The sequence below is a fragment of the Antennarius striatus genome, chromosome 14 (genome assembly GCF_040054535.1).
Source record: "Antennarius striatus isolate MH-2024 chromosome 14, ASM4005453v1, whole genome shotgun sequence".
Lineage (NCBI taxonomy): Eukaryota > Metazoa > Chordata > Actinopteri > Lophiiformes > Antennariidae > Antennarius > Antennarius striatus.
In genome coordinates this window covers 12,722,874-12,744,897 of record NC_090789.1, presented here as the reverse complement: position 1 = coordinate 12,744,897, position 22,024 = coordinate 12,722,874, and the positions used below count along the sequence as shown (strand labels likewise).

The window sequence follows — 22,024 nt, the reverse complement described above, 5'->3', positions numbered from 1 at the left end:
CTGTTTCCATCTCCTTAACTGTCTACATTTTGCTTCTTGGGTCTGATTTGTTTCTCGTGTCATTTTCTGTGGCTGCTGACTATGAAATGACAGTACATCTCAAGAGATAGCACCCTGCTGTTTGCAGCAAAACCAAGCACGATTCATACTTTACACATTCAGTTGTTGCAGTGTTACAGGCTTCATTGTTGTTGGAAGTCTTTTGTCACAGAGGATGTTAGTGTAGGCTAGAGAATGACATCACCTTTAACTGAACATTCTCAGTTTAATGAATCCATCTTTTGCATCATCTGCAGAAATATATTTTCTACTGTATTTCTACTTCTATAAGTATTGGAAAAGAGTGAAACTTTACTATTAAATATTAAAGATCCTATCCGGCCCCTGTCATGACAAACAATATCTGTGTGGTCTTAGCTTTCACTTTATACTTTGTATTTCGTCCATCCATATAAGATGTTCCTCCACTATCTTTTCCTGCATTGTTTTCTTTCTATGCATTTTTTATATGTCTTTCCTAAGCTGGCCTTATGTGCTCGACATGTTTGTAACTTTAAGAAATTGGTGATGGATTCAGGACCACATGCACAGACGTAACATAAAAATGCAAATTGAAAAACATTTTTGACAATAGACATGCATTCATGAATGTATAAGGAAAATACAGTAGGATAAACAAGTACAGCCAGGAACTTTAAACACAGAAATCAATAACAAGTATATACTACCAAATATTCAATTCAATCGACCAACTACTAAAAATAAGGCAACAACTTTTTCCACTACGATTACACAATTACCATGTTGTGTATCTAGCATGTAGTGTATACTGGATCCACATCACGTACATTGTACAAAGTCATGGGGTACAGCAATCTGCATCCACGATAGTAAATCTGGACATGTTCATCTTTTTATCCCTGAGGCTTCACTGCGCTCTTCATACGTCGAGTCACATTGTGTCATTTACAATACTCTGTTTTGTGCACCTAGAGGATTATAGTATTTGTGTGACAGCCTGTGTTTGCCTCTGTGCAGCTGTTGGATGTTAAGGTTATTCCTTGGCATCTGGCACAGCCATACTCAAACACACTTTTCTATAAGTGAGGGCAGATGCAGAGGAGCTTAATGATGGCTCAATGCATGGGCTGATGGAATCGAACATTGACGCATGATGAATTGAGGAGTTAATCGGTCAGACATCTCTAATGGCCCGACACTGGAATGAAAAATAAAAATAAATTAGTGGAAAGAAAGCCTTAGTCTGTATCCATCTGCCAAGGTCTTTTGTGATATTGATTGGCCTGGGGCACTTAAAGCCTGATGAATTGTCAACATTGCAATCTATTACCTGTGAGTGCATGGTCACACTCTGACTTCTACTGGGCTTTGGAATAGATAGCAAAAGGTAGTATGAGTGGGGGGTTCGTACGTGGATGATGTGATATGTAGTTCAGACTTTGTTGTACTTCAGATTAAAGGTAAGAGTTGCTCGTAAAGGGAATGAAGTTGGCTCCATTTGACTGTACCTACTACTCAGAAACCCACAATGACATTGCTTCACTCTGGGAAACCTCCCCTTTCACTTTCAGGCTCTGCGTGGGCCTAGCACATTTAGATGAGTGAGTGAATATTTAAGCTGCGTTTAAGGACACCTGCAGATGCAGCATGGATTCACAAAATGGAATTAGAGCTTGGAGGGTTCCCTTTATGTCTCAATGGAAAAGAAAAAGAAGTATATTTTGCCAGACAAGAATTGCCAATGGGTCCAATTGAATAACTAAACTTGTATGATAAACCTTTACAAGGTGAAGGTATGTCCTCAACTTATGAACACAATTGGTTTTGAGAGGCTGAACAGTGGACAAATTACATCTCTGGCTCTGCTAACACTACTCGGCATCGGTTCCGGCAGAAACTTGGAACTACAGTAGTTGAATATAGCGGCATGTGGTTTTTCGTATCTGAGTGTTCATAAGTCAATTGTTTGTATCTTGAAGACCACCTTTATTTTTTTAAGCATAAACTTAGGTTCTTGTTTAGTAACGGCCATTTAAATGCAGATATTTCAATCTGACTAAGTAGCTGATTGCATGATGTTTATACAGCTTCACATTAAGCTCTATTTCTGCTGGTGTTTATTTTCTATTTTGTCTTGGATTTGTGGGATGTTGGTGTTGCAGTATGAATTGTTGAAGGTATTATAATTCAACAGGCGTTGCTGAACAGACTGATTGGCATCATCATTGGTAATCAAAATGATCCTATGAAACATAGAGAATTTGCATAATGATAAATCCTTTGGCTCAAATTATTTGGCTGCTGACCATCAATAACTAAGAGATTACCAGCATTGAGCATTGTTCAAACAAGTTTGTGGGTAATCACCTGAATTAATTGAATGTCACAGGATTCCTAACATATAGATGAGCCATGTGGTGCTGTATATTGCATTTTAAACATCCTTGTAAACAGTATTATGAATTAATTTCAGTTGTAATGTATGGGGGAATGGATAAAAAAATCTATATGTTCAGGTATTATGAGGGGAAGGTTAGAATGCTTAATAATCAATTAAGAAAAAGATAAATAATTAAATAGGGAGGTACGGTGGTGTGGTGGGTAGTGCTTCACCTCACAGCGAGACGGTTCAGGCTTCAACTCTTGTTCTGTGCAGTTTGTATGTTCTCCCCATGTCTGCATGGGCTTTCTCCAGGTTGTCCAGTTTCCTCCTACCTCCAAAAACATGAATGAATGAATGAATGAATGAATGAATGAATGGATAAATAGTAATAAAGTCAAAGTTACATGTATGACCCGGTATGACAAATTCATTTAATTGGGGTTGACTGTCCTGAAAAATTATTCACAAAATAGAAATAAAAAAGCATATATTAGGGTACATTTAGGATTTCTTTTGGTTAATGATGATAACACAACAGTTAGCGTTTGTGTTTTCACACTTACTATCAAAGTTTAACATTCAATTGAAATGTTATTCCCTATCAAGGTGTTTCTGAACATTTTGAAACCAATGTTATCACTACAGACAGGGAGTGATATGTGCTAGTTTGAAGACCGTCTTTGGACCAATGTAATAGTACAAATGTTGTACAAGTTTATTGCCTCAAGAGAAACACGTCTTTTTGTATTCCAGGGGGCTTGTATTATATCCACTTGTTTGACAAGGGGAAGTAAAGAAAATGATCCAAGACACTGGTACCGGCTGCCTGTGATGGGAAAGATCACACAGTTCATAGTCAAATCATACAGCAGAGCCAATTCACTACACAAACCTCTGCTGCAATGGGCTTGTAGGCTCTTAATAAAATGAGGGCCTGTCTACATGCTCAGTTAAGTCCAACAGTTGTCACAGCATCTGAAAGGCATATTTTCCACTGTGAAACGAAATCTCAGCTACTCGCTCATCACCTTTATGGCTATAAATGAAAGTAAATTATTTTTCAATATTGTCCTTAATTTTTCTTCTAAATGTAGCACTTAAAATGCTTCACTATAATTGACATAGTGGATTGATTTGCGTGGCCTTTGTAATTTTGAGATGTGGTTGAACACACTAATCATGAGGCACTTCAAATGGAAGTGCTGCCTAAATAAGTACAATTCAGTGTAATGAAAATATTCTGAAAATAGATTCTATCTTGGTAAATAGTGTGTACTTCCTTAGCACTTTGATAATTTTACCGACCACTCAAAGTGCATTATAGCTGAAGTTGGCATTCAGTCATTCAAACACATATGCATGCACTGGTGGAGATACAACACACGGTACCACCCGCTGAGTCAGAATAACTGTGTCATATCAGTCACTGGAAGCAACTTATGGTTCAATGTTTTTACCCAGGATTTATCAAAAACTGCTCACAACTGTGATTGGAACTGTGTTATGGAGACAGTAGAAATAGTAACAATAAATAATAATGCTTTATATTTTCATAATTTTACAACTTTTCAAGTTGATCTTTTGTCATTTAATTTATTTGTTTTGCCCACAGGTTGTCTTTGAAGCAACCATTTCCGAGGAGAGACAAGGCTATATTGCCTTGGACGACATTGTACTGCTCAATTACCCCTGTTGTAAGTACCTGTACACTGTTATGCACACTTCTCTGACTAGCATATCCACTGACCTTTACTAAGCCTGGGAAAAGTGTCCAGCTGCACGACAAAACCTGTAATCTTTTGAGGTGTGGGATGCTCAACAGTTTCCCAGAGGTGATGGCAGATTAATTTTTTTTTTAAATTTTATATACTGGTTTGATCCCCGAAGGGAAATTAAGAAGCACACTCTAGCTACTGATTACAAACGCATGCATACATATATGTGAGTACAGGCCCCTGTATCACACACACACACAAAGGGGCCTGTAGGCATGCAGGGGAGGTAGAGTGGCAGGCAGCTCCTTCTTGGTGCGCCTCAAATGAGCAATTTGTAAAGGGGACGGCACCTTGCTCAAGGGTGCCTCGGCAGTGCTCCGGAGATGAGCTGACACCTCCCACTGTTAGCTCACCTCCGGGTATTTTTGGGGGGGCGGGAGCGGGAATCGAACCGCCGATCTTAAATCATAGGACGACCCGCTCTACCGCCCGCTTTACCACTGAGCCACTGCCAGTGAAACCTGCCAACACATACCTGGTCCTTGTCCCATTGTTACTGTCGTACGAACACAGCGGGAAGTTTTTGTTTTGTATTGACACAGTTTCTGATCTTTTCTTTGTCTGATCACCATGTGGTCATCTGGGTGCTTTTAAGGTTAATGTAATGTCAGATGCTGGGAAAAGGACACCTGGTGGTGGTACTTGAATTTTCTGTGGGAATTAAATGCAATCATCAGTAGGTTAGTGCTTACTCAGTGCTGATAATATTACATTTTTTTCTATGATTTACCTCTCTACTCCCAAACTGCTTTGGTGCAAGTATCAGCAATAGATGCAGTGCCCATGATATTGGACTTTTTTCATTTACTACTGCTATTTCCAAGATAATAAGCTTTACTGGATATTATAGATAAATCTGATCAGATTGGCCTGCCCCGGAATGAATTATAAAAGCTGCACTGACCCAAAAACAGATAACATACTTCTAACTGTGATTCATTTCGGAAGTAACATTATTAAATTTGTAACAACTAAACTTCATTAATGAAGTTGATCCATTCCAGAACTGATATATATTGCAGTGTTAGATTACATTCATAATAAAATAACTCTGTAATTGGTCTGTTCTACAGTGGTGGCTGGTGGACATTCATGAACCTAAATGGACTATAATGAACTATTTTAATTAGATTTCAATCACATATCAGTGATTAAGTTTTTGTTACCACCATGATTAACTGATAACATTTGGTGCTCAGTTAGGGAGTATTCAACAATGAATTCAGTCGGGATTTATTCCATTGGTGGTCAGTTTTCACTCTTGGAAGCGGAAATGATAAATATTATCATGAAAAACCTGATGAAATCATGTTTTGCTTTATCCTGACTCTGTGAAGCAGTCCAGAAAGTCATGAGTCAGCAAACCAAGGTCCCCTACATGGTCACTCAATCATACCGTATTGTACCCCACCCCAACAGCTTACCCAGCAGCTGGTTTCTTGGTACTTTTTGTGTCCAGTCTAGCCCTGTGGATAAGGGCTTTACCACCATTCCTGGTTGTTCAGTGACAAGTTCCCTTCCCAGAATCTGGTCCAGCAGGGAGCGATTCATTTGGCATGTGGTTAGGCTGCCCACAGGTCACTCACATTTGGAGGTTAGGACATACAAACTATACTGGAGACTGGAGTATCTGTTAACAATGACAAACATACAGATAGGACCAGTGAAATGCATTGTATACTGTATATTGTCTGAGTTCCATACATACGTCTCCCGTTTTATCTCCCTGCAGTTCCGATGCATTAATGCACTGCTGCTTATTGTGTAGGTTCTGTGGCTTCTTTGGCACACGATATGATGGTATTTCAGCGTGCTATCTGCTGTGGCATGAAGCAAATCTGTATGATTGTATGAAAAGATTGGTGAATATATACCAGATAGGCACCACACTGCCAATCCGACACATCTACATTTACATATAATCATCATAGTTTTTCAGCCATGTAGAATAAACAAACCCACAATTTTCTTGAAAACATCTAGAATTGGACTTTATGGTTTTATTGTGCTTTGTTAAATCTTGCCGAATGCTTCTGCTTCAAGGAATTGTGGGAGGGCCTTATCACCTCACAGTTTTTAAAGGTTTGTCCAATGCACCAAATGCTAAAAGAGATAAGAAAAGAAAGCATTGGAGTGCCTTCCTTATCGTGAAGAAAATTAAAATGGTTTTTATCGTGACTGCAACTTCTAATATTTATGGGTCGTTTGACCCCATAGGAACATTCACATCCAAAATGCAGTTTCTAGCTGCTTCCTTGATGTTTCTTTTAAACCTTGCTGCATTTATCCACACTGGCCTTCTGTGAAAATGCTAATATTGTGTTTTTGTTGTTGTTTTAAATGGGGGAGGATAATGAATAAAGGGCAGTGGGCAGCACTTGTACCGCACTGGCTCTGGTTCTGTGCAGAGTTTGTATGTTACCTCTACGTGAGCGCCGGCTTCCTCCCACCTCCAACAACATGCAGCTAAAGTGAATTGGTCACGCCAAATTTTCCGTAGGTGTGAGTGTGTGCGTGTGTTTTGTCTTATTTTATATTTTTTCCTTGTGGACCCATGATGAGCTGGCAATTATCTGGGGTGCAACCCACCTCTCACCCATAGCAAGCTGGGATAGGTCCCGGCAGACCCATGACCCAGGAGGTGGATAAGCAGCTGTAGACGAGACGAGTGCGAGTGTCTCATGTAGAAGAAAATGGATGAATGGATGGTTGGCTGGTTAATGAATGATAATGTAGGATATTTATACGCTTCATGAAATTCTGATCTCTTTTCTACTACTGATAAATTAGGCAGAGCACACATTATAAATCATTGAATTGTCATTGGGAAAAAGTCAGATGAACTGAAGTAACCCTTTTTGAAACCAAGAGGGATCAGCTTTATTTTTCTGCGTAGTGTCACGGCCCCAGGGCCTTGGTCCTTCCGGGTCAGTGTTTGCTCTGTCTTGCAGGTCCTCAGCTGTGCAAGTTATCATCAAGTACCTGGGAATACCTGGCCAGTGTTCACAGGCTATCTAACGCCGCCACCCATTCACCGTGGGTGCATCATTTCCAGTAGCAGACGCTGGGGTTGTAGAAATGGTCATTGCAGGGTCCCATGATTTCTGACTAATGCCATGCTGCTATTTTTTTGTTAAATAAATTCGAATTAACTTTTGCATCTACCTGTTGTACATTTCCCTTATTTTTTGCAGTCTACAAGCCGGCCATAACAGCAGACTGATATTAAAGTTTGTCACTTGCCCTCTTTCACTTCGTCAGTGGAGAAGAATATATTTCCATAGTGATTTTGGAAAGGCCTTCTGGGTAGTACTTTGACAGTGCAGATGGTGACTTTTTAACCCTCACCATGCTATTAGCTCAGGATCAGGTGTAGCATCTCTATCAGGGACTGCTTTATACATCTGCCATACAGTAAATACATAAATGATGAAGCACCTCTAATGTGCAGTCATCCTTACACATACCTACTCATCTGTTTATACAAAAGCCAAATGTATGTTTGCACAATTACATATTCTTCTTTAGCAGCTGGTGTGACGACAGAAGCAGTCATCCATACAATAGATAAAAGATGCAAGCAAATTTCAGTATGATGGAATAAATCTCACCATATGCCGTAAAAATAATAACCTCACAGGAACGTTTTAAGTCAGACTATTTGTAAATTTGAGTTTTAACTCTTTTGCTTTTCTCTGGAGTTCATGTCTTTATTCCAAACGTGTCTGAATCAAGACCAGACATCAAGAACACGAATCAATCTCAATGATTGATTAACCTCCTAGATAAACAAAAAAAAAGCAAAAACAACCAAACAAAAATACAACATTTGGGACCAAATTTACATTATTTTTTATTTTTTTTATATTGAGTGGAATGAATTTAAGTCCTAACAGGCCATACAACTACATGGTGGAGTTTTACATTTTTACATTTTTTGGATGACCACCATTTTCTCAATAAAACATCTCCACTATTTGAGGATGTGAAAACTTATAAGAAGTTTATAAGCTGTTTAAGCTCATTTCCTCTAAACAAAATCCTAAGATCTCCTCATTGTCACTGATTTAACCAGCTCCATTTTGGTAAGCTGAGCATTTAGTACACAGTTGAGGACTGAGTTAGGTGAGACCTGAGGATCTGGGTTTCTTCCTGCAGACCACTTTCAGTCTTCTTATTAAACATACTGAGCCTGGAAATTACAAGAGAGAGAAAAAAGAAAAATGAACAGCAGGTATAATGTGAGATGCCATTTCTATCATCCCATCTACAACAAGGTATTGCTGTTAGTTACTATGGAAACCAAGTAAAAAAGTGTGCATTGTCTGAGTAGAGCTGACTTTAAATTTAATTCTGTGTATCACAGATAATTTGCTGTGATCATCAGGCTATTGTCTCCATCACAGTAGAGGACATTTTAAGGATATGCTTATCATTGTTTCATTTAATTTTTTTCAAAGCAAGTTACAAAGAACCTAATGATCCATCAAGAAGGGTGACAGAAGAAGTGCAGAGGCAGTAGATGAAGCTTCTAGTTGGCTGTGGATGAAGTGACCATGATCCTTGGTTGAGTGCTGCACAAACTGAGGCCTGATCAACCTTAACTGGTGTCATCTATTTGAAAGATCCAAAACATAATCTCAGGATACATCACTGATGATGTGTCCTAGCTGTTACGGGTAGTTCAAGTCTGGACCCCAAGGAGCAGAGACTGACACAAACGTAAAAATAAACAGTTTTATTGCTCAGGCAAAAACACAAGTGAGCAATGAAACCGAAACAACAGAGCAAAAATTAACAAAAATCCACAACACTGAAAAGAGCATGTAGCAGCGAGAAGACTAGGAACACTACCATCACGAACACAGGACAAAATAATCTAGCACCCCCTTAGGGAAAAGTCAGGCCTTTTAACATGAGGCTGATGAGCAGAGTGGGAACTGGTATGGCTCGTCAGCTGCTACGATCCAGCCACACCCTCTGCCACAGCTTGACCTGTCAAGAGAAAATGAGTTTTCACAATAACAGAGCTGCCAAGCACACAAACAGAACAGAACCATGACACTAGTATTGACTCGAAGATACTTCATTACATTTTATTTATTTATTTTATTTTTTTTGTGATATAGAAGGCTTTCACTTGTGATTAAAAAGTAGAATGATATTGTTTGATAGACTCTTTTTTTTTATGTTTGTGTTGATATAACCATATGGAGATGGTCAAATACATCTCATCCTAAACACCTGCCAGCTCATTGAGGTCAGCTGGAGGTGAAGCCCCCACCACTATTTTTGAGAAGATTTGAATAACCATCTTCAGTTTCAACCTGCAATTATAACCCTGAACTGTTGGATGGGAATTTACACCAACACAAGTTTAACTTTGATTCTTTGTTTTTCCGTTGGGAGATCTTCACTTTTTTAGAACCTGCATTACACAGCGGGGGTGTGACTTTTGATTCATTCAGTTTGATAATGCATGTAAAGACTGAAAGAAGTGAATGATTAAGTGATTTTATTCCCTTCCAGTAAATGGACGGAAATGTTTCCATGCCAGACAGCAAAAGTCTCTGAATTAGTCTCAGTAATTTGCTCACAGCAGGATAGGGCTTCTTTGGCTTTTTGCACCACTGGAAATATTCATTGGAATGAAAAGAGCACAGTCTTCAACATTGTATCCAAGTATCTAATTAAAACCCAGTACAGTAACTGAAGACATAGTAAGCCAGATAATATTTCTGTTAAGAAGTCCCTGTCATGTTGTTGTTCTTAGCTGCATCTTGTTATGACTGATGTCCATCTTATTGCTAGTTTAAGACTCATATTCACTAGTTTTGATGCTGTGCCATAAGATACTATAGGCGTACGAGATCATAACCACTCAAACTGGCACACAGTATGTGGACTAGATATTTGGATTAGAGTGGGAACTACATATGAATAAACCTTCAAGATGGAGAAGCAGCATGGCGTTGCTTTCATTTACAGATGAAAAGAGTGAGAGTTCCATTCTTTATTACTTGGCTGGTGGATTATTTTTTGAAAAGACAAGAAGAAAAGAGTTAAAGAAAATATCTCTCTTAGCTTAATTCTAAATGTAGTGGATAGCATTGCTGTTTGATGCAGCAAGCAATATAATTCATTTTACATTATATTACAATTTTACATTTAATCAATGTTGATGTAATCTGACTCCTGGTATTGTACATGTTGGTTCACTGTCACACTGATTTTATTTGGAGCACACATGCAAAAAGTCAAGATGCCTGTTCTTACAAAAACGTTTTGTTCGTGTGTGAGCTGTTATTTAATAAATTATTTGATATGATAAATTATTTTGAAACACTATGCTCCCTCACAGGCATTTTTTCAAGAATTAATTAGGAACAAATAAGACATTTTAGTTTTGTTTTTGTTACACTAACACAAATCATAATGTCAGACTGCTAAACACACACACACACACACACACACATGCACACTCACTCACTCACACTCACACACACACACACACACACACACACACACACACACACACACACACACACACACACACACACACACACACACACACACACACACACACACACACACACACACACACACAAAACTGTATGCAGCAGGGGTATCTCTGCATCTTACTCACAAATGACAACTTCTATGAAAATGGATCACACTCCATTGACATCAAATAATCAGAAGATGGGGAAAAATGAAACTTTTATAATTTCAGGAATTGTTTTTCAGAATTAGTTTTGTTGTTGTTGTTGTTGTTGTTGTTGTTGTTGTTGCACATTTATCACACTTTATAGAATTATAGCTATTCTGCCCACAATCATTTGCAATGATATTTCTCTGTAATGCAGAACATAAATGGACCTCAACACTACTGTTAAAAATGTTTAATATGTGACCATCTGATTCACTATAGAGTAGTGTGTGGACCTATTGGTGCCCTAGCAGGATTCACCAATTTGTAGCTCCTTTTTTTAAAAAAATACTATTCCACTGACTGCCTATTCACAGCGGTAAGAAATGGAGTAATCTGCTGATAATTAGATGAAAACACCCCCATCATCATCACCACCATACACACACACTGCTAACCACCAACATAAAGGCTTAGGCTTAAAAATAATATTTCTTTTATATATTTAATTGTGACAGAAATGCACTAAACTAAATTAACAGGCCGGGAAACTTTGCTTGATAGCTCTGTGGGCTACCTTAAAGGAAATCAAATTCAGCAGAAACATATTGGATTATCCAATTTACAGAGAGCAAGTAATTTGTGAAATTGTGCGATCCAAATTCATAAAATTATATTTTCTTCATAAATGTCTTTCTAAGTATATATATAAACAGTATTCAGTGGAGTCGGTTGGCAAATTTACCCTTTGTTATATCTTGGTGTTAGCTATGTCATACTTTATTGAATTATACAGTACTGTCATGCAGTATTCACATTCAGAGAGACAATGTGTTCTTAATGTAGCTTAAAAAGTAATTCAGACACTAGATTCAGAAGACGATGATGGGAAAAGACGGTTTTTAATGCAGCAGAGACACAATGTCGCTCTTTGATCACAGGCATATGTGCTGCTGTCAGACTAAATGGAGAATACAACGGGTTTGGTTTCATCAAAAAATATCTGTGTTAGGTTATTTAGTGACTTGTGAAACGTATGATCTTGAATTTCTTTAGTTCATATGGAAAACTGGGCTAATAAGGAAAAGATGAACCAACGTGGCTCCATAACAGCTTCAGTTAATATTTTAGAAGTGATGTGAATAATGACTTAATTAGAAGAGGTCTTTCACAGGGTATTTATAAATACTGTACCTTTTTCACATACAAAACATTGAGTGTAGGGCCGAGTATTTATTCTAGGGGTTCTGTATTTTATAGATTTAGACAGGGTTCCAGATGTGTCACTTTCATCACCCTGTGTGTGCATGTGTGTTTCTCTTCCACAGACAAGGTGCCTCATTTCTCTCGGCTGGGTGACGTAGAGGTGAATGCTGGGCAGAATGCCTCGTTCCAGTGTGCCGCCACGGGAAAAGTATCAGAGACGGAGCCCTTCCTCCTGGAGGCAAGGACAAGCTTTTTTTTTTTTTTTTTTTTTCTATTACTTTTGCTTGACAAGCGAGACAGCATCTTAGAACGTGGATAATGGAGTCAGTTCAAAATTATCGATAGAAGAAGCAACTGGAAGGACAAAGAAAAATTGTACATGCGTGGCATTTAGGCGGTATCCATAGCAATTTGCAGTATGCTATAATAATCATGCCTCCATTAAAGTCATATCCAGGCTGCTGTGCACATTACCTTTTTACACTGTGGCTTCTGTGTGCCACATTCAAGGACCTGATTTGCTATTTGAGATTGAATTTTTAGTCCCATGTTTCGGGATGAAATATTTAAATCTATTTGGTGCTGTGTAATAGTTGAAAAATGTGAGGTTAATCAAACATCACCTTAAACCACCCAACACCTAACTGGACTGTCCAATAGCATTATCTCAATGTACTGTATCAAATATTATTATAAATTGAGGTGGCTGTGTATGTGTTAGGAGATAAGTGAGTCATCCACTTACTGGAAAGTCAGTCGTTTGTATAAATTAATGTTGCTAACTCTTAATCTTGATGAAACACCTCCAAAACATTTGCCTAACAATAACCACCATGTATTATATGGTATTGTCTGTTTGAAATTTCTTCTACATTTGGAATCAAAACCTGACTGGAGGCTCTGTCAGAATCAACATCCTACATAGTCATTTGGGAAATTGAAAGCTTGTTTGAAAGCTATTGGCATTTACCATGTGTAGGGGGTTTGACGAAAACATGCATTAGTTGTGTTGTGGGTGTAAGACTACATTGTTTTAGAGCTTATAAAGTTTGGCAAATAAGGATATGACTTGAATTGAATCAATTTGTTTCTATTCTTTCATAACAAAATCCATTCCCAACATGACCCCTAACTTTATGAATCAGTGCAATCTTTATTTATGCCAATCAACATTTTGATAAAAAAGAGCAGTCACCTACCTACATGTAATGATGGTTATTTAACAAAATGGGGACCATTAGCTCAACATCAGCCACAAATACTTATCTCTTTTAATAATGTTAAATGAAGCAGTAGGTTTTGACTCTAGTTGTTGCAGGGAAATTAGTCATTTGAGAATTTTAAGGACTATTATGTTTGTGGGTCTGCTTTTGTAATATTTTGGTTGTGATGGCATTTAGTTTACTAAAGCCCCTAAAGTCATTTCTCTCATGCTCCAAACTGGAAATAGTTTTAGGTTTCTTTCTGAATGCAAGCTAATATTAGTCTTCAAAAATCCATCCCCGAATGCCTCCGCTCTTCCTGTGGCCTTGATGCCTGCACATCTAAGCACTTTTGAAATGATGGCAACAGGGAGAAGGCGCTTTTGCAAATGAGATCTCACTATACTTGGTGATCCATCCCTTGTGTTTCTGTCCAATTTTATTTCACACCCCCTTCTCTGTTCTCTGAATTGAAGCCTTTGAAGATCATTGGCATGAGAAAGAGACATTTTATCAGTTTTAGAGTAGATTGTGACTTATTTTGCGCACACACAAAAAGTGTAGGTGGCAAACAAATAAAACAAGGCTTGTCTTTTGTAATTTGAACGGCATGCTGCAGTGAACTTCTCTGCTTTCGGCTCCACCTTACTTTATGTATGAAGAAAAAAATAGTAAAAGCTTGAAATACAGAAATATCAGAAACAATTACAGCCTTCTGTTTGTCCATTTGTTTTTCAGGACCTGTTTGATTACCTAGTAATTGCTGCTCTCTCTTTCATCTCCTTGGAGCTGTAAAGGTCCTCTGGATCACTGTAGCTGCTCTCCCATGCTTTGTCTTCTGTTGAGGCAGTCCAGACAAAATAGTTAGCATAATGTTTCTTAATCAATTAGCATCACATTTTCTCCACTGCCCTCTGGCCCATATTGCAAGTGGCTGCCAAGATGCTGTTTTCATCTATTCAACATCAATGTGTTCAAAGTAAAATATATAATTAGTTATTGCACCGACTTCTAATTATGATATGATAAGGGGGGCAGGCAGGTGTCAATGCAGACTTGGTGAAAGGAAGTATTCACTTCCTTTAAAAGGCTCCAGGTACTCATTTATTTTTCAAAATCAAAAATGTGCATTATGGAAACTTCAAATGAAATGTTAAAAATAACAGTTGCAAAATAATTTGGAATAAGTCAGTGAAGCTTTTTAAAAAAACAAACAAAAAAACCAAGAGATGGTTCATTCTGGAACCTAAGAGGATGTTAAAGTAAGTTATAATCTGTTTCTAGCTTCAGGCTTCCATCCACTTTACATCTAATTTCATATTTGCTTGCAACACTGCGTCTTCCCCCATCTTCTTAAATCATTTCAAACATCCAGATGTCAAACCCACTTACTTGTACGAAGCATGAGCTGGGAACAGTTTACATAATAACCTGTTTATTCTGTGTTAGAGCTGCATTTACTGCAGCTCACATCTGGAGCATCTCACTGGAAGAGTTAGCCTCTCATTTCCTGTTCCACTGATTGAGCGAGTTAACAGTGCGCCAGCAGTGCCGACACAATAGTATGGTGAGAGATGAGGACACATCAACGTGAGTCCTTGTACTGGGACAACATCTCAAGAGGCCTATGTCACCAGTAACTGCAGTGAAAACACTGTTTTCACCTGTGACATTTATCATATTTATTATCTTGTTGCTCCATGTAGCTAGTTAATTCTATTTTTCCTTTTTCTTACCGTTTTGGTCACAGCTTGTCTGAATTGTCGAGTACACTTCAGGTAAAGGTGTGAGCGTGTGATTGTCAGGTTGCTGTGCTAATGGATGATCTCTCGCTGTGTTCTTTCTCTGGCTGTCAGAGGAGAAATGGGATGGTGCTGGACGCTCCCCTGCTATCTCGATTGAGCCATAAACGGCTGATGGCAACTTTCCAGGTAGAGGCGCAACGTGGGGAGCAAGACCTTTACCGCTGCATCACTTCATCTTCCCGGGGTGCTGCCATCTCCAACTTTGGAGAGCTCATCGTCAGAGGTAACCAACATCAGCCCACGTGTCTTTTCCATATACATGTACTGGCCTTACTTGACTCAGTTGGCTACGGCACATCTGTGGAGCATGGCAGGGGTTTGCATCCTCATTCTATTATGGCTGTTCCTCATCTAAAGTCTGTGTGGCTGTTTGAACTCTTCTTTCCTGCAGCACTGTGGAATGATCCACAAGCAATCCTATGATAATTTTGCGTACATACTATGTTATATATTTAATTTCTTGTAAATTCCAGAACATTTAACTCCCTTTGTGTAGAGTTATTTCAAGGTTTTTTTGTGATGCTACAAAATCAGGAAATAGTACATTTTTTACTAGCGTTAGCGTTACACAACTTTCCTCCTTGCACCTGAAGGCAAGCATTATTAAACAGTAAAATAAAATGATCAGTGAAAATGCAAATTGAAGCCAAACTCAGAAAAGCAGAAAGAGCAAAATACTTTTTTAAAACACCTTTCTCTAGTCTCTTGTGCAGGACTTTTTGTTTATTTGAGGGGGAATGGTGATCCTCACAGGTTGCCAAACATTAGTCACCACAGCCCACTTGTGGGCGGTATGGGTGCCCCTGGGTCTCGTTCCACAGACGGTCCATTTCGAGTGTAACTTGATGTGGTTGAACTGATCAAGCAAAGAAAAAATAACCCAGCCAAAAGCCCCAGTGCACACATGTCCTTCCAACAAAATGATCTGATTAATTAATTTGATGTTCTCTGGGTTGATATAACTTGACATTTTCAGAGAAGACAGAATTAGTTCTCCAATTATTCATGCCAAAAAGCTTTATTCTGCATCATTATATAGAAGATGTGTAAGGTCTCAATCTCTAATAGTCATTACAATGCACAACTTTTAATGATTCAGTGGTCTAGCAGAACAGAAATATGGTGAAACTGTCACACAAAAAGAGAAGTGACTGTGACAAGAATCCTTGCCTACTCCTTTGTTTGCATGATTTTGCTCTTTCGGGGTGGCACCTCAGTCCACTAAGTCTTGGGCTGGGGACCAGAGGGTTGCCAGTTCACTCTCTGTTTCTGTCTCTGTCTCTGTCTCTGTCTCTGTCTCTGTCTCTCTCTCTCTCTCTCTCTCTCTCTCTCTCTCTCTCTCTCTCTCTCTCACACACACACACACACACACACACACACACACACACACACACACACACACACACACACACACACACACACACACACACACACACACACACACACACACACTATGTGTGTGAGAGAAAACCACCAGTGTGGGATTAATAATGTTGATTACTATTACATTACATTTAAATTTTCTGCTGCAAATGTCTTGTTTCTCTGTGTCTGATGTCATTAGAAATTCTTATTCTAGTAAGATTAAAATATACTGTATTTAGATAGATACTGTAGTATCCTCACAATATATCTATGTTTTCAGTGCCCCCAACTCCAATTGCACCTCCCCAGCTCTTACGGGCAGGCCCTACCTATCTGATCATTCAGCTCAACACCAACTCCATTGTGGGGGATGGTCCAGTAATTCGGCGCGAAATCCAGTACAGAGCCAGCCAGTCCATGTGGATGGAGACTCATGGTGTGGGCTCGCTTACGTACAAGGTTTGGCACCTGGAGCCAGACACAGAGTACCACATCAGTGTCCTGCTCACCAGGCCCGGGGAGGGGGGCACTGGAGCACCAGGACCCCCTCTGATCAGTCGGACAAAGTGTGCAGGTGAGAAACAAAGCTTTCTGCCACAAGTAATAATCTCATTAGATCACATCAGTGGGAAGGGCCTCAGTAGCCTTTTTGTAGATTAAAAAATAAAAAGACAGGGGAACCTAGTAATAGGACACATTCATACATTTGATACTTTCCTGTAGACTGCTCTCCATTTGAAAATTATTCTATATATATATATATATACTTTTATTACTGACTTTTATTACTGCAATTTATTTACATAAATGGTCAAAGGCATGCAAAGCCTTTTGGGGCCTGCTGTGTTAAAACTGTTTATGTTCATGTCAGACACACACACAAAAAAATTAACTTTATTGAGGTATAGTGTCTGCATGACTCCATGTTGTCTTTGTGTTAATGCCAGGTATTGAAATGTATGCTTTACCCTCAACGAGATTGGATAACCTTAACAGTTGTTCAGATGATTACACACAGCTATTTCACATTGTTGATCACTGGTTTGTGTCTGTTATTGCATTTATCAATGACTCAAATGCTAAACCTGAAAAAACAAACTATATTTAATGTTAGTTAACCCTTTATAGGACATTTGTTGAAATGAGTAACTTACAGTGTTATTGGAGGACATTTCAAAACCTTATTTCTATTGTAACATTTAAAAATAACAACATTTAAAGGGGTCCTATTATGAAGAACACATTTTTTCAAGTCTCTACATACACGTAGGTCCTCCCTAACCAGACCAAATCCTTGAATCTGGAAAGCAGACACTTCCTGCATCAATAGATATTTGGAATATTTTGGATTCATGACTGGACAGAATCAAAAACGATCGGATTCATAAAACGTCATCTCTGGGGTCATCGATAGAGTAAATTGACCTCTCCTGAGTCATATTTGATTGTCCACTCAGATATGGGCGTGTTCATCCCTGAGGGGAAGTTTGTTCAAGCTACGGTAGCAGTGCGTGGTAACGACATGGCTCAGAGTTACACACTGAAAGATCCTCACAAACTGTTGAAATCAGCTAGCATTTAGTTAACTAGTTAGGTCCACTTCAGTCGTGTGTGTGTGTCTGTGTGTGTGTGTGTGTGTGTGCGCGCGCGTGTTCGTATAGGTATATACATATATATACCTATACGCACACGCGTATAGGCGTATATACGTATATACGCCCATTAACACAGCACTTTTCAGAACAAAGTGATTTTAACCATATTCAATCAAAGATGTTGACCCCGGACCACTTTGGGACAACACATTTCAAATACAGTGTAGTTGGACATCTGGCAGCTGAATGACATGAATTAAAAAAAGCCCAATATGTGACCTTTAAAAAATAAATGAAATATAGAGAATAAAATTACAAAATATAGTTGCCAGCTCATAAAGGGTTATAGGCCAATGCTACATGCTAAATCTGTATTAAATCTGTATTAAAATTAGTTTTGAGTAATTAATATTATCAGTGGCTCCCTCAGGTCTCAAACACATTCAAACCTGGTATGGTCGGACAGATTCCAGTGCACTCTGAATACAATATGTTTTCACACATTAGTGTTTGTGATTGTTGTTGGTTAAAATGTTAAAATGTCCAAGGACGTTTAGACTAAAGTAAGAGGTTGTTGTTTGTGACTATCTGACAAATCAGCTGAACTAAGTGATAGTTATTATTACAAATTGAGACAACACACCAATGTTGTTACACAGCCTAATAGAAAGTGCTTTGGTGTAGTGATTACTTCATATAGTACCATTTGTGTCTACAGCAAACAATAGACTTGAAAGATCTGCGCAAAATAAACCCCCTTGCTTTCCAGCTCTGATGCTGTGAGTTCTGAGCCGGAGCTGGGAGCTGCGTCAAACTGTTTTGATGGATCACTCAACAATTTTTGTTTTGCCTCCAGCCGCAAGGAACACAAAGTGTGTTTGCTGTCAATGTAGCACTGAAGGTGTTTGATGCTTTTTAGTTGTTTATCCTAGGCTTGCCTTTAATTAAGGTACATATTCAAATGAGGAATTGAGGTATGCCTTTTCTTCCATTTGCAGAGCAAGGATTATGTCATTCTCTTGAAAACAACAGATATTTGATGATGTTTGAAGACACAGTTTAGGTACCGCACTATTGGGTTAATGTCTGGTCTGAACCGACTATAAGAAAAAGTTAAGTCCAGTAACTTTTTTGTAAAATGAAGGTTCTCCTGTGTTCAGAAGGTCTTCTTGCTACCTCTCAGGTGTGTTTTAGACACAGTACTGCTCAATCGGTTGAAAAAGGCACCCTGCCACTCAGTCAAGTAGACAGCATGATGTCCCTATCACCTGCCACACTCTTTGATCCTCTCTCGTCAGTGTCTTCTCCTCGCCCACCTCCTGTCAGCTCCCTTTGCACACATCTGAAGCTATATCCCTGAGGAGGAAGCAGCAGACAGCAGAAGTCCTGTGACACAAAACTCTGTGACACATTAGGAAGACAAATTCATCCAGAGAGCCACGTCTTTAAGCACCGTGACTCCTTTTTCTCTGGACATTCGTTGAGTGTGACATTTCATACTGACATGGTGCCATTGTTGACGTTGGCCAGCCACACGGAGGCCCGAGTGCTAAATGACTGATGGGGTAATGTGCTTTTTTCATAGTGTTCCTCTATCCTGCTTGGCCACAAATATGTAACCTTGGAACGTCTGCACATCAGTGTTGCACCTCTGCCTTTATGATTGTCATAATCACAGCCATGTGCAGATTTTGTGATGCAGTATTCTATCTCTTATTTGTACCGTGTGATCATGTTTATAGTGGTGTCCATGTAATTGCTGGATTGGTTTGCTTGTATGCAGGATTACACAAAAGTAATCCACAAGTTTCCATAAACCTTGGTTGAAGGACAGAGAAGGGAACAAGAAGACACCCATCAACTTCTAGTGTAGATCTGGAATAACAGGGTAGATCCAGGTTTCCACACTGTTTTTTTAGTATTGCTATATTATTGGCCTTTGCTGAGGGATTTTATGTTAAACAGACAGCCTTTTACACAGACTGCTATTATTTGAATTGTTTTGCTGGCTCAAAGTTTTGCTTCTATTAAAATGAAGCATTATTATCACATTCTTATGTTTCATTTTGAGCATTTCAACTGCACATAAACACTTGAATATGTTTTTTTTTTAAATTTATCAATTTTGTCTCTAACACAGTCATTCTGACTGTAAAGCAGCTGTTTTGTCTTCTAGGCTGTATCCTTGATTTTTTTTTTCAATATTCAATCTGATCTGTCCTCAAGGTTAAAGATTATGTTTTTTATTACTTGTCTTTGGTGTCATATTTATGTGTTAGGGATAGGTGCCTGTGAAAGGCTTGTATTCAGTTTTGTAGGATCTCTTCCCTAAGCCCGTACAGGTATCAAATAAAACTGTCATGAAACCAATGAATGTCAACAAAACTCAAATATTAAAGGATAAAACTGAAACTACAGACACATTTAGAAACTCAACCCAGAATAACATGTCCACAATCCAAACCTCATGTGGTCTCAATGTAAGCATAAAGCTGTGCACTGATCGTTCATCATAATACCAACATAGCTCCTGGCAGGAGAGACGGGGTTCAGCAGCAAATCAGCGAGGCGGCCGCTAAAGAGGAGGATGAGATGAAATGTGCAGACCCACGGGGACTCTTTCTCATTCGTCTTTTTCACTTGCCTCACTCATTTCTTGTGCGGCCTCCCTATCCCTCCTCTACTGCCTCTGCCTCTGGCAAATCCCTCTGATTAGGCTAATCAAGCTGAATTTCAATTTGGGGCAGGACTGGTGGAGGGCTGGCGGGTGGAGAGGACAGTACCAAGCCTGACACGGTACTGCTTTAATGATGAGTAATGGTGTCTCACAGAAGAAACAGTACATTTAGTCTGCATACCTCTGGTGGTAGACCTGGATTTAGTGAGACAGCGCTACAGAGCAGATATTGTGAAAAAGTCAACATCAAAAAACTTATTCCATCTAAGAAAAAAGTTTTAACTTGTGCCAGTTGTGGCTTTGAGGACACAGATCAGCCAGACGCTGCCCTTTTGGGAAAGAGCAAACATCTTTTAGGCGAGCAAGGTCTGTGAAGACATTTCTGTCTCCATTTCATCTCTGTCCCCTCAGAACCGATGTCTCCTCCGTGACATTGCTTCATCCGTTTGCGCAGCAGCTTTTGATTTATGTTTAGTGAAGCATCATGGCTGTCACCATTGCTTCCTGAGTCCAGCCTCCCGGCATTTTACAGCTCTACACTGCAAGTCCATGCCAGGCTGAAGGCATTGCCCTCCTTTTGGTTTATCTGTCTCGGCAGTACACTTGAAGTCTCAGGCCAAGCTTTAGGACAAAAACGGCTCTATGTGCATGAAGTGGACAAGATAGGGACATGAAGATGTGCAATCACAGCTTTCACACGTGACGGCCTTAATTAGAAGTCTACCACTCACCACTGATTCCCTGCTGCAGCCATGATTGTGTCGTTCCTGTCAGGAGAGATGCAAATGTAAAATGATGTGTTCTACTTCATCTGTTTCTTTGATCAGTTAATATACATATATATATATAATATATATATATATATATATATATATATATATATATATATGTATATGTATGTATATATATATACATACACACACACACACACACACACACACACACACACACACACATATATATATATATATATATATATATATATATATATATATATATATATATATATATATATATAATTGATTTACCTCCTGCAACCTTGTACAGTAAGCTGTAAAGTCTGCTGCAACTGTTGTATCCCCCCCTTCCCCATCAGTATTCTTTATTTAAACTGTACCAGCAATGATTTTTAGGTAAACAAATAGTTGTTGGCATAAATCACAAAATTGTGCTGCTACATGGTATGTCTCATCCCATCTGACTATAAATAAAGGTATAGTTTCCCATCTACTTATGATCCATCTTCTTGTGTATCAGCATCCAGGAGCTAGGCACCTGTATCCCCAGTCAAGTCCCTGTGGGATATCCCAGGATGTACTCAGGGTGGATGGGATGTGAAGCCCTTG

The 22,024-nt window shown here is 38.9% G+C and overlaps 1 protein-coding gene across 6 annotated transcripts in view; it reads left to right on the top strand.

The window, feature by feature from the left end:
• The window catches only part of ptprua (protein tyrosine phosphatase receptor type Ua), a 184,765-nt gene that overhangs the window by 102,648 nt on the left and 60,093 nt on the right, over window positions 1-22,024 (top strand). For all 6 annotated transcript variants that reach the window (XM_068333143.1, XM_068333140.1, XM_068333144.1 and 3 more), the window contains exons 4-7: window positions 4,017-4,098; window positions 12,157-12,272; window positions 15,093-15,264; window positions 16,687-16,980. In XM_068333143.1, coding sequence (XP_068189244.1) covers window positions 4,017-4,098; window positions 12,157-12,272; window positions 15,093-15,264; window positions 16,687-16,980 — 664 coding nt within the window. The remainder of the gene's footprint in view (window positions 1-4,016; window positions 4,099-12,156; window positions 12,273-15,092; window positions 15,265-16,686; window positions 16,981-22,024) is intronic.